The 13045-nt window shown below is 43.3% G+C and overlaps 1 protein-coding gene across 3 annotated transcripts in view; it reads right to left on the reverse strand.

Annotated features, from left to right (window-relative positions):
- Nucleotides 1-654: 654 nt before the first annotated feature.
- The window catches only part of LOC135504748 (ataxin-2-like protein), a 45863-nt gene continuing 33472 nt past the window's right edge, over nucleotides 655-13045 (reverse strand). For all 3 annotated transcript variants that reach the window (XM_064923591.1, XM_064923590.1, XM_064923589.1), the window contains exons 15-24: nucleotides 12158-12462; nucleotides 11340-11409; nucleotides 8622-8759; nucleotides 7943-8006; nucleotides 5558-5733; nucleotides 5141-5279; nucleotides 4808-4917; nucleotides 4264-4437; nucleotides 3371-3545; nucleotides 655-1305 (exon numbers count right to left, since the gene is read on the reverse strand). In XM_064923591.1, the coding sequence (XP_064779663.1) occupies nucleotides 1256-1305; nucleotides 3371-3545; nucleotides 4264-4437; nucleotides 4808-4917; nucleotides 5141-5279; nucleotides 5558-5733; nucleotides 7943-8006; nucleotides 8622-8759; nucleotides 11340-11409; nucleotides 12158-12462 (1401 nt within the window). In that variant the 3' untranslated portion in view covers nucleotides 655-1255. The remainder of the gene's footprint in view (nucleotides 1306-3370; nucleotides 3546-4263; nucleotides 4438-4807; nucleotides 4918-5140; nucleotides 5280-5557; nucleotides 5734-7942; nucleotides 8007-8621; nucleotides 8760-11339; nucleotides 11410-12157; nucleotides 12463-13045) is intronic.

Genomic DNA, 13045 nt, shown 5'->3' on the forward strand with positions numbered 1-13045 from the left:
CAATTGGTGGCTGACTAAATGTTTTTTTTGCCCCACTGTATATGTCTGCTGCAGAGGGACAAGAGAGCCACGAGAAAGCACATTTTGTAGATAAGTACTCAAAACATGTTGGCTTGCCATTTAAAAAGAAGACGGAGAAAAGGCAATGATGAGAAATACAGCCGACTAGCACTAGCTAACGTTAACTACCTAGCAAATCAATACTCAGTCACAGTATCAATATAAAATTGGAAAAATTATATCATGATACCCTATACATTTTTTTGACGCATTGCTACATAAATTGTGAACATTTAAGAACTCTGGGTTGGACTGTCATTTTGCAACCATACGTCATGTGTAGACATGTTTATGTGTGAATGCTAATTGTTAAGCTGTCAACAAAACTCCAGTAAAAGTGTAACAAAAACCTCTTAAGTGACTAAAGTACAATGGATACCCATGACGTGCTTAAAAAAATCGGTTTTAACTGTGGGAACTGCATTTGGTTGTTTGTTTAAATGACATTATTCATTTGTTAGTGTCTTCTTTACATTGAAATGTGTCTTACAAATGGTTTCCCTTTGGTATAGTGGATATTATGAGATGAGACTTGACAACTAATATATTCTTCCAATAAAAAAAGTTATACATTCAACAAACAAGATGTTTCTGTAGTTAAGTTTAAAACTTTATTTTTTTGTATTTTCCATATTTTTATTATTATTATTATTCATAATTCGCTATAAGAGAGGAAAGGGGAAGGGTGGGTTGATACCAGGTTAAAGTAAAAATCCAATCTCCTCTTTTATGCCGTTCCGTTCATTCCTCCTTTTTGCGACACTCAACGATTTCTGAGCAAGTGTTTGTATTTCTTCTGTCCATTTGCCCAATATCAAGGAACTTAAGCTAAAGGAGTCAGTCTCAAAGCGATTTGATGTTGTCAAACGTTGTGTCCTTCACTCGTTTGGCGTCAATGTCTTTTCTCTCCACTATGATGATCTCATGTGGTTGTGTCTTTTGTCTTTAAAATGGAAGGAGCTGGAAGAGAGAACGGGACGAAGGTTTGGATTGGGTGCGGCTATAACCAAGACTTTAGCAACGATGAAGCTGAGAAGTGTAGCTGACCAATGAGGTCTTGCCGCTTCTCCCTGCAAGCCAATCACTGTGTCACGTGATTGTGTCACTTCTTGGTTGGGTGTGGTCATGTCCAGAGGGCGAGGGGGGTGGACCGTTCCAGGGGGACAGTTCTTTTGGGAGGGGAGAACAGAGGAGCTCAGTTTCCAGGAGGGTGGAAGGGAGAGGGGTGCGTCTGTACCTGCATCGCTGTGGGGGAAAAAACAAGGAAGAATTGAGTATTGATTAACACAATATTACTATGGATGAAAAAATAAGATGATTAGTAGTGTTTCAGTTCAAAAGGCCACCATTCACCTATTTGATATTTATTGAGGATGTAATAGTACCTTTAAACAAAATATTAAAGTACTTTTCAACTACAGTCATCACGAAACACATTAGAAACCAGCATTTTTAACTACAGTTTTTAGGAAAGTTCTATATACACGGCCAACAACAAGACTGCACAAGACAATATATATGCAAAGAAGTCCAGATACTGCTTCTCCAATAGAAATCCCAGATCACGCTTGTAGGTTGTCATGGCAGCTAAACTCATGCGCAAAAACACATCCTAAGGTCCAACGGAGTCGCGCTGAACTGCGCATGTGCAAACCCGTCAAATGAAAAGGCACCTATTCGCTATAGTTTTTGACAAATGTAAACGTGTCAGTTTGTAACTTTCACAAGGTTATAGTGATGACGTGTTCAGCTACTTAAGACATTGAATCCGGGGTGAAAGTAGATTTAAGTTCTTACTGGTACGAGACACGCAAGCTCGCTTAATTACACATTGAATCCCTATTAATTTTATATATGATCTTTCTATAAATAAAAGGGGCCAATTTGTCACATTAGGATAAACATTTCAAAATGTTTTGAAACAAAAATAAAAAAGGATTTTCATGCAGTTCCACATGTGTACTTAGAGGAATATATAAAAGTGAATTGATTCAAATTAGCCCATAACTCAACCTATACAACAACATAGGCCTATGACTATATATCCTTTAACTTTAAGCAGGGTTCATAAAGACTAGATGAGATCTTTTCTAAATGAAACGTTAAGTATTTATCTAAAGTTAACATTGGTAAGTCAAATTCAAGAACTATCAGGGACTTTTTTGAGAAATGAATTGTAATTTTCAAGGACCTCAATGTTATATAATTGTGCATTCTGAAAGTATTCAGACCCCTTGACTTCTCCCACATTTTGCTATGTTACAGCCTAATAATGACAAAGCAAAAATAGAACCGTAAATATTTAATTTACATAAGTACTCATTTACATAAACCCTTTACTTTGATGAAGCACCTTTGGCAGTGATTATAGTCTCTTGTCATCTTGGGTATGAAGCTACAAGCTTGGCACATCTTAATTTATGGAATTTATCCCATTCTTCTCTGCAGATCCTCTCAAGCTCTGTCAGGTTGGATGAGGAACATCGCTGCACTGGCTGGGCCACTAAAGAACATTCAGAGACTTGTCCCAAAACAACTCCTGCATTGTCTTGGCTGTGTGCTTAGGTTTGTCAAGAGTGCAAAGCTGTCATCGAGGTTACTTTGAAGAATCTCAAATATAACATATATTTTCATTTGTTGAACACTTTTTTTTGGTTACTACATGATTCCATATGTGGTATTTCATAGTTTTTATGTCTTCACTACTATTCTACAATGTAGAAAATAGTCAAAATAAAGAAAAACCCTTGAATGAGTAGGTGTGTCCAAACTTTTGACTGGTACTGTATGCCTATTGTAATGACATTCAGCGATTGTATAATTGAATTGCATCCACTGTTTTCCGCGAACGTCTGTCACTCACCTCCGCGTCGTCTCGATCTCGGCCACTCATCTCTGCCTTGGGAAAATGTAAGTGTTCTCGTCGAACCACAACACAAGTTGGAGCATATACCACCCGGTTTCATGTTAATTCACTCATTTCATGCGGTAATGTAAAATAGTGATGTAATAGCCTAGTTTTCTTGGTATTTTGTATTAATTGTGATTGGCTCACGTTTTACCGGATACGGCGTAGCCTCACTATTTATTTTGCAGGGACGCTGGACCGGCTTACTTTTACCCCGCGTTGAATCAAATCCAGGTTGTGCCTTTAGATTTTAGAGAAAATTAACAACTAAGGATGCATTTTTCACTTCTACCATTGACTTCCCAAACCCCATTCTTTTTGCACTACAGAAATGTCGCGCCCCCTAGTATAACACTCTGGTTCCCTTCTCTGCACTAATACAAGCTTAGGTAACCTTCATACCTTGTGGATGTCCTATGTAGAAGTGTTGGTGGGCCCCTTGTTGGAGGCCGTGTTGGGGGTGCTGGGAGACTTGTCCAAGGCCGTGCTGGGGGGGCGGGGCCTGGAGCATCACTACCTGCGGGTGGCCGTGTTGGCCCTGGTGGTGGGGTCCCTGCAAGGCCCCTTGGACGTGAGCCTACGCAGAGGGACCAGGGACATACAATATGCAGAAACGTTCATAAAATGTGTCACACAATATATAAAAACACAGGTAAAAAGACATGGATCTGCCTAAATATAAACATTAGGACATTGTGTTCTTACAATCACTCTAAATTCCTTATTGCTTGGGCATAGAAATTGATGGACAGTTATGCTTTTTCATTTTAGTCATTTAGCTGACTGATCCAAAGCAATTTAGGTTGAGTGCCTTGCTCGAGGACACGGAGACAAACGTTTTACCTAGTCGGCTCGGGGAATCGAACCAGCGACCTTTTGATTACTGGACCAACGCTCTTAACCAGTGCAACCCATTTTGGATGGAATTGAGTAATTTTTTTTCACTCCTTCCAAAAGGTGTTTACTTTACAAATCCGGCATTAGATAATATATTTTTGACGTCTTCGAATAGATATGCAACACAGAAAAAGAAGGATATCTGTTTGTGGGTTAGCCAATTTGAATTATGAAAGAATAAAGGATGCTGTCAGAAAAGTGAGGAATTCCTGATAAGATCAACAACATTATTATCTCTGGTTACAGTCATAACCAGGGTTATATGAAAAACAAATACTGAAACATGGAGGGACCACCTGGACTTTTCCAATAAGAAAGACACATTTAAATGTTATGTTTTAAAACATGTACCCTAATGAACAGAACCCAGAGTAACTCCAGTGTAAATGTAAATGTACCTGCGTTATCTGCCCCAGACCGGGGTACGTGTGCGGGATTCCCTGGTGGCCATGCAGGCTGTAGCCCTGAAGGGGGAACGAGCCCTGGGGCGATGTTTGTCCCGGGGGCATATTAGAGGGGGTGGGGGCTGAGAGCGGCCCGGAGTGATATAGAGACTGGGTTTGGGGTCCCGACTGGGCAGAGATGGAGAAGGAATTCATTAGCATAGGATAATCTTAGAGAAAAAAAAGCTCAGACTCAGCAATATGACATGACCACGAGTAGTAGTGTGAAACAAAGATACTGCAGATTGTGATAGCTGTGTGACGACAACAGTTGAGAAGATTCATCTCTTGCTTCACGCTCTTTGTATTGAAAGTCAGCCCACTTATCCTATCGCTGTCTGAGTATACCTTTAACATGGCCCTTCAAAAGGCCCAACAACACTGTATGCCGATTTTTTTTAAACGTGGCCAAGACAAAAAGGGGTATGTTCTAGAACTGGTATGCGGTCCGGAGATGGATGGTGAGATTTGAAGCTGTGATGAGGGGTGTTGGTTTTACCTGTCCAGGGCTGGGGGCGTGCTGCTGGGGGGGGGGATGGTTACACGTAGGGGTGCTGGAGGGCCGGGGCTGGTGCACTGCACCCTGGTGATGGGAGAACGACTGGGGGGCTAGAGAGGGGCGAGAAAGAGAGAGCTGAAGACACTTTCCATGATAAATTTCCCAAAACAATGATCCAGTAGCCTGGTACAAGATGTGTTTGGGCTGCATACACAGCTCCTATGGTCATTGGTTATACAGCACAAACAGGAAACAGATCTTGGACTAGGCTACCCCCCCCAAAAAAAACAATGATCCAGTCTAAATCCAGGATCCAACCAGTTTTGGACTCACCATAGATACCCTGCTGTGGCACCAGAGGCCCCTCACCTTGGCCAGGGAACTGGGGGCCCCCTGGAGGGCCCATGACCTGGGGGTGACTCCCTCCCTGGCCCAACATCCTCGCACCGCCCTGTAGCATGGAGTACATCGGCTGGGGAAGGGAGAACGGGTGAGACACATAGAGAAAGACAGAGACATTGTTTTCAGTATCTGACCGCTATAGTTATGATGACCAAAACTGGATAACCACTAAGGCAAAGGGAGGTAGTTCGATTCAAAACTCTGGGGATAGGAAATTGAGGTCTGACCCCCCCCCCCCCACAGTACAGCCATAGACACAGACAAACACACACCTTCCCACCCACACACACACACACCCATCTTCCCACCCACTTCTCCACACACCTTCCCACCCACCCACACACTGACCTGTCCTGGGTAAGGCGTCATGGCCTGGATGACCTGCTGCTGGCTGTACTGCAGGTAGGGCTGGGGGTAGGGCGACGGCACCAGGGGGGCTCCGGCTGCAGACCCTGCCGCCTGTAGCATGGCCTGCGGCGGGCCAGAGTTGCCATGGTCCGAGCGGGGGGCCCCCAACCCTAAGCCTGGGGGAGACCAAAACATGACTGCCTAACAACGTTGACAGGGAGGGGAACTCTGACGCACTAGCAGATATGAACACGCTTTAAAAAGAACAATAAAGAACTGATTTGATCCCCAGGGGGAAATTACGTCACATGCTTACGATTGAAACTTTGGAACAAGGATAAATTCACTACTAGTTTTGCCCGACATTCAACTTTACTATAGAACTACAACAGTTTGCCATGCATTAGTAGATAAAGAAGTTAGAATACTAATAATAATAATAATAATAAACATTTGTACGGTAAGTAAGATATATATACACTGCTCAAAAAAATAAAGGGAACACTTAAACAACACAATGTAACGTGAAATCAAACTGCCCACTTAGGAAGCAACACTGATCGACAATAAATTTCACATGCTGTTGTGCAAATGGAATAGACAACAGGTGGAAATTATAGGCAATTAGCAAGACACCCCCAATAAAGGAGTGGTTCTGCAGGTGGTGACCACAGACCACTTCTCAGTTCCTATGCTTCATGGCTGATGTTTTGGTCACTTTTGAATGCTGGCGGTGCTTTCACTCTAGTGGTAGCATGAGACGGAGTCTACAACCCACACAAGTGGCTCCTGTAGTGCAGCTCATCCAGGATGGCACATCAATGCGAGCTGTGGCAAGAAGGTTTGCTGTGTCTGTCAGCGTAGTGTCCAGAGCATGGAGGCGCTATCAGGAGACAGGCCTGTACATCAGGAGACGTGGAGGAGGCCGTAAGGAGGGCAACAACCCAGCAGCAGGACCGCTACCTCCACCTTTGTGCAAGGAGGAGCAGGAGGAGCACTGCCAGAGCCCTGCAAAATGACCTCCAGCAGGCCACAAACGTGCATGTGTCTGCTCAAACGGTCAGAAACAGACTCCATGTGGGTGGTATGAGGGCCCGACGTCCACAGGTGGGGGTTGTGCTTACAGCCCAACACCGTGCAGGACGTTTGGCATTTGCCAGAGAACACCAAGATTGACAAATTAGCCACTGGCGCCCTGTGCTCTTCACAGAAAAAAACAGGTTCACACTGAGCACATGTAACAGATGTGACAGAGTCTGGAGACGCCGTGGAGAACGTTCTGCTGCCTGCAACATCCTCCAGCATGACCGGTTTGGCGGTAGGTCAGTCATGGTGTGGGGTGGCATTTCTTGGGGGGGCCGCACAGCCCTCCATGTGCTCGCCTGACTGCCATTAGGCACCGAGATGAGGTCCTCAGACACCTTGTGAGACCATATGCTGGTGCGGTTGGCCCTGGGTTCCTCCAAATGCAAGACAATGCTAGACCTCATGTGGCTGGAGTGTGTCAGCAGTTCCTGCAAGAGGAAGGCATTGATGCTATGGACTGGCCCGCCCGTTCCCCAGACCTGAATCCAATTGAGCACATCTGGGACATCATGTCTCGTTCCATCCACCAACGCCACGTTGCACCAAAGACTGTCCAGGAGTTGGCGGATGCTTTAGTCCAGGTCTGGGAGGAGATCCCTCAGGAGACCATCCGCCACCTCCTCAGGAGCATGCCCAGGCGTTGTAGGGAGGTCATACAGGCACGTGGAGGCCACACACACTACTGAGCCTCATTTTGACTTGTTTTAAGGACATTACATCAAAGTTGGATCAGCCTGTAGTGTGGTTTTCCACTTTAATTTAGACTCCAAATCCAGACCCCCATGGGTTGATGAATTTGATTTCCATTGATCATTTTTGTGTGGTTTTGTTGTCAGCACATTCAACTATGTAAAGAAAAAAGTATTTACTAAGAATATTTCATTCATTTAGATCTAGGATGTGATATTTTAGTGTTCCCTTTTTTACCTTAATTTAACTATGCAAGCCAGTTAAGAACAAATTCTTATTTACAATGACGGCCTGCCCCGGCCTCCCCTAACCCGGACAACACGGTGCCAATTGTGCGCCACCCTATGGGACTCCCGATCACGTCCGGTTGTGATAGAGCCCGGGATCAAACCAGGGCCTGCAGTGACACCCCTAGCACTGAGATGCAGTATCTTAGACTGCTGCGCCTCTCGGGAGCCCCTGTTTGTAATGTCTTGCCAACTCAGACTGACCATAGTAGTTGGCCAGACAGCACAAACAGATCTGGGACCAGGCTAGAGTATGTCAAGATGTAAACAATGCATGCACACTGGTAGGGAGTCGGAGAGGAGGCGTGCAGAGCGCGCATACCTTTGACTCGGGGGTATTTCCCCTGGCAGACTGTAGACATGGTATACTGGTACATATGTGGAGGCTGGAGGGAAATAGAAGCCAGGAGACAAGAGGTCAACACGAAGCTACAAGCCGCATTGGCTTTTCAATGAGGGGATTTAGGCAATTTTAACATGAACTCGTACTAGATCCTAAAATGCGCTCAAACAATAGCGTAACACTGTATATAGTCACACACTACATCACCACTGGTGAAACTCAAGAATAGCATTGACTATAATTAAGCAATAAGGAACAAGGTGGTGTGGTATATGGCCAATATACCACGGCTAAGGGCAGTTCTTATGCACGACTCAACGAGGAGTGCCTGGATACCAACCCTTAGCTGTGGTTTATTGGCCATATACCATAAACACCCGAGTGCCTTATTGCGATTATAAACTGGTTACCAATGTCATTACAGCATTACAAATAAATGTTTTGTCATACACGTAGTATACGGTCTGATATACCACGGCTGTCAGCCAACCAGCATTCAGGGCTCGAACCACACAGTTTATAGTCAAGTATAATATTACCAATAATCCCAAAGCCTCACATTCATACAAACAGTGGGAGCAGTATTTGATGGGAAAACAGAATGTCCCACAGCATGCAGTCAATTCAATCACAGTGTCAGAAGTTGTGTGTGCGTTACCTGTACAGAGTGGATCTGGGAGATGTAGGAGAGGTAGGGGGCGTTGTAGATGGGACCCTGGCTGCCTGGGTGCTGCAGCACCACTGCAGGGCTGGGAGGGGGTGGCCGGGGGGGTGTGGGTGAAGGGTTGGGCTTCGTCTGCAGACACAGAGTGAAGGGGAAGAACCTTTTATATTAGTTTTATTAAGTAGATGTCTAGGCAGTGTTTGGTACACTCCAGGGTGAACTTTCCCCTCGATACAGATAAGATCAGCTTCCCCTCCCCCAATCTAGGGATGGGCACGGTTATTTGAATATTCGATATCTCCCCAAAATGAATGACCTTATTTGAATATTGAAATGATTTCAAATGCCCATCCCTACCCCAATCCAAAATCATTAGTGGGGAAAATGTAAAATGGACACAAAAATAAGTGTCTACGGGCAACTTTACCCTACAACAAAGATGGGCAAATGTATTATTAAAAAAAGTTGAGAGTTAGAATAGTAGAATACACACAGTGCAAATGTTTTTCTGTTGATTTTTGTGCAACAGCAATCTCTTATGTCAGACAGCTAGGTTTCCATCCAATTTGCAACAGATTTTCATGCAAAGTTTAAAATCTGCATAAAATATGCGCATTGTCCCACCAGAGATGTGTTTCCATCAAACAGACTTATTGCGAATAAAAGTATGTGCGTGATGACATTGCGCACATAAAAATAACGTTTGCGGTTAAATTCCCCATGTACCGAATAAAAAATACAAGTTAAATGGTTTCCATCGCATTTTCAACTCTGATGGTTGTGTCACAAAAACAAATGTACCCACTCTGGTCTTGGCACGTGCGCTCTAGCCAACAGCTCGCAGATACAGTGCAGGTAAGGCAACTAACAGTGGCTGTGAAAAAAAGTATTTCCCCTCTTTCTGATTATCTATTTTTGACACTGAATGTTATCAGATTTTCAACCTAATATGCAGTGTTTGGTTTCCGGCAGAAATAAAAATGGACCCATCATGTCCAAAAAGTTGACTCAAGTTTGCCAAAAGCACCTGGATGATCATCAAGACTCTTGGAAGAATGTTCTATGGACAGATGAGTCAAAAGTATAACTTTTTGGACGACATGGGTCCCATTATGCCTGGCGAAAACCAAACACTGCATTCCACAGTGAGAACAGAGAGAACCTTAAGCTTTGCTGCCTCAGGACCTGGACGACATGCCTTAAAAGAAGGAACCATGATTTCTGCTCTGTATCAGAGAATTCTACAGGAGAATATCAGGCCATCCGTCTGTGAGCTGAAGCTGAAGCGCAGCTGGGTCATGCAGCAAGACAATGATCCAAAACACACAATCAAGTCTCCCTAAAAATGGTTAAAAAGCAACAAATTTGAAGTTTTAGAATGACCTCGTCATAGTCCAGACCTAATTCCAATTGAGATAATGTGGCAGGACTTGAAACGAGCAGTTCATGCTTGAAAACCCACAAATGTTGCTAAGTTAAAGCAGTTCTGCATGCCATAAGTGGGCCAAAAATTCCTCCACAGCGATATGAGACTGATCAACAACTGAAAGGAAAGCATTTGGTTGGAGTCATTGCAGCGAATGGTGGTACAACCAGTTAATGAGTGTAAGGTTGCAATTACTTTTTCACACAGGGGAATTGAATGGTGCATACATGTGTTAAATAAATAAACAAAGTCTCCATTTTTTTTGTTATTTGTAAACTCAGGTTCCCTTTATCTAATATTAGGATCTGGTTGAAGAGCTGATAACATTCAGTATACATTTTTTTTCAAAACTAGAGAAACTTAGAAAGGGAGCAAATACTTTTTCACAGGACTGTACATTATGAGATAATTATGGGTAAGAGTGATATTCTTGTTATTTATCAAACGGCAGCGAAGCATCGATCATCATGTCATGGAAATAGGACCCTAGATATTTTATTGGAAAGAAACATCATCACATGTAATTTCACCACCCTGTGAAGTTCAACATAACTTATTTCATCTGTAGCCTAATAAACTGCATGGCTTTCCAAGTCGTAGTGGGAGAATCACACGACATATCATCGCGACTTCAATATTGCGGTTATTATATCAATATTATATCAATTTAAAAGGCATTTCCACCATAATCTCGCATAATTCATTTTACTGGACACAAAAAAAAAGAGCCCACCAGGTCGAACAAACAAATCGTCCGTCTGTATTTATCAAATTGTACCGGCATATCCTTTTTCCATCAGACGGCCTTGACTTTTTTCATGCATCAGGTAAATCATCCACATGAAATGGTTAGATAGAAACCTGGTTAGACACTCAAAAAATGCAAAACACTTAGGGTTCTCAAAAAACAAAGTCTGACTGCATGTGTGGGTACGTGGACCCACGAGCCACTGCGGCCCCTCATAATGAGTTTTTGTGGCCTTCCCCCCCGATCGAAGTTGCCCATCCCTACCCTACACCATTTCGTGCGTAGACCTAGACACGATGTCGTGTCTAGACAACGTTTGGTACATAGGCGCGTCTAGACAGTGTTTCGTAGTATAGATACAGTAGATAGCAGACGCTTTTAACCAAAGCGACCGACAGCCATGATGTGTGCAAGCGCCATACTCTACCAACTGAGCCACACGTCAAGACAAAGTCATCGTTTGGTTAGTAGACATCAAGACATTTTAGATCCTAAATATTTTGATCTTCTTGACATGTCATTACACCTTCTTGCTTACCAGAGTGAGCGCGACTTTGTTTGGGTTGAACTCTTTGGCGTTGGGATTCAGAGTTGACTTCCTGATTTGACTGAGAGAGTGAGAGAGAGAACACTGTTAGTACTGTATACACAATGATATCCACTGCTCTGTAACCAAATCCATCTATAAACCAGAAAGTAGTGCTGGCCGATGTGCTTTTTGAGGTAAATTCAGTTTAGATTATTTAAAAAAATGATCCCGGCTATAGATTTAGGTTTAGATCATTTAAACATAAAATGCATGTAGTATGTGAGTTGAATGCTTTAACAGAATGAAACAATTATTAAAAGTCCCATGATGGTAGTGACTGCCCATTACTGCTTCAATAAAATATATTTCTAATTTCTATAGAGCTGCTGTCTATGTATACTTATGACTGCTGAATACCAACTATCAATCACTTAGATTATGTATTTTCAGGTAGGGATACCTCGTTGAGCAACTGCTCTTTATCCCTCTCGATCGCAAGTCTTCTTTCTCATTCTCTCCATTTCAGTGTCTTGACAAGTAGACGCGCAATGGATTTTGGTCATTGGCTAAACTATGTCGAATTTTGGCCTGTTGGGAACTACAACTCCCCACTACATTGCACAGTTTGGGTTTGATCTGATTCATGTCTAGATAAACTGCATGTTGAGCTCACAGAAGAAGAAAAAAATCAAACTAAATGGGATTCTAATAATTGAACCGACTTTGGTCAATTAGTTGTTTAAAAAAATGAAAAATAACTGACATTTTGGTTAAATCGCTCAGTAGTACCAGAAAGAATTCTCCTTTCAGTCTTCAGCAAAACTCACTCAATCACACCCTCCACTCGCTCTGCCTTCTCCTGTCTGGACTCCTCATTTCCTGGGGTCCTGGCTGACTGGGATTGTCCTGGCAATTGCCTGTCTGAAATGGGGCTGGCGGTGGTAGCGGCTGCGCTGGAACTGGACTCCTTGGCGGGGTCCCCTGAGGGGGAAGTGGAGGGCTGGGAAGTACTTTGGGGGGCGAGGGTCTGTTTGGAGTCTGAGGTGGCAGGGCTGGGGTACGAGGGGAAGGACTTGACCGTGTCAGAGGGAGATACCGCTGCAGCACTGGAGCCACATCCGCTGGGCTGAAGCTGAGGAGAATCACATGAAATCAATCTTTATTTATACAGCCAATTCATACAAAGCAAGTGCAACCAAATGCACTCTATGCTAAAAAGAAAGAAACAAGAGGGACTTGCATCTCTCAAAATACATTTCCAAGTTAATTTACAAACACATGTTTAAAAGGGTTTAACAGTAGAAATGGGTTATAAACTAGAAATGTAAGTAATTTATTTCTGACTACTTATAAAAGTGAATAAACTCAGCAAAAAAGGAAACGTCCTCTCACTGTCAACTGAGCTTATTTTCAGCTTATCAGCTTATTTCAGCTTATTTTCAATTTAACATATTTGTATGAACATAACAAGATTCAACAACAGACATAAACTGAACAAGTTCCACAGACTAACAGAAATGGAATAATGTGTCCCTGAACAAAGGGGGGGCCAAAATCAAAAGTAACAGTCAGTGTCTGGTGTGGCCACCAGCTGCATTAAGTACTGCAGTGCATCTCCTCCTCATGGACAGCACCAGATTTGCCAGTTCTTGCTGTGAGATGGTGGAAGAGTGGGGTAACAAGGCAACTGCAAGTTCCCAGACATTTCTGGGGGC

The sequence above is a fragment of the Oncorhynchus masou genome, chromosome 18 (genome assembly GCF_036934945.1).
Source record: "Oncorhynchus masou masou isolate Uvic2021 chromosome 18, UVic_Omas_1.1, whole genome shotgun sequence".
NCBI classification, from domain to species: Eukaryota; Metazoa; Chordata; class Actinopteri; order Salmoniformes; family Salmonidae; genus Oncorhynchus; species Oncorhynchus masou.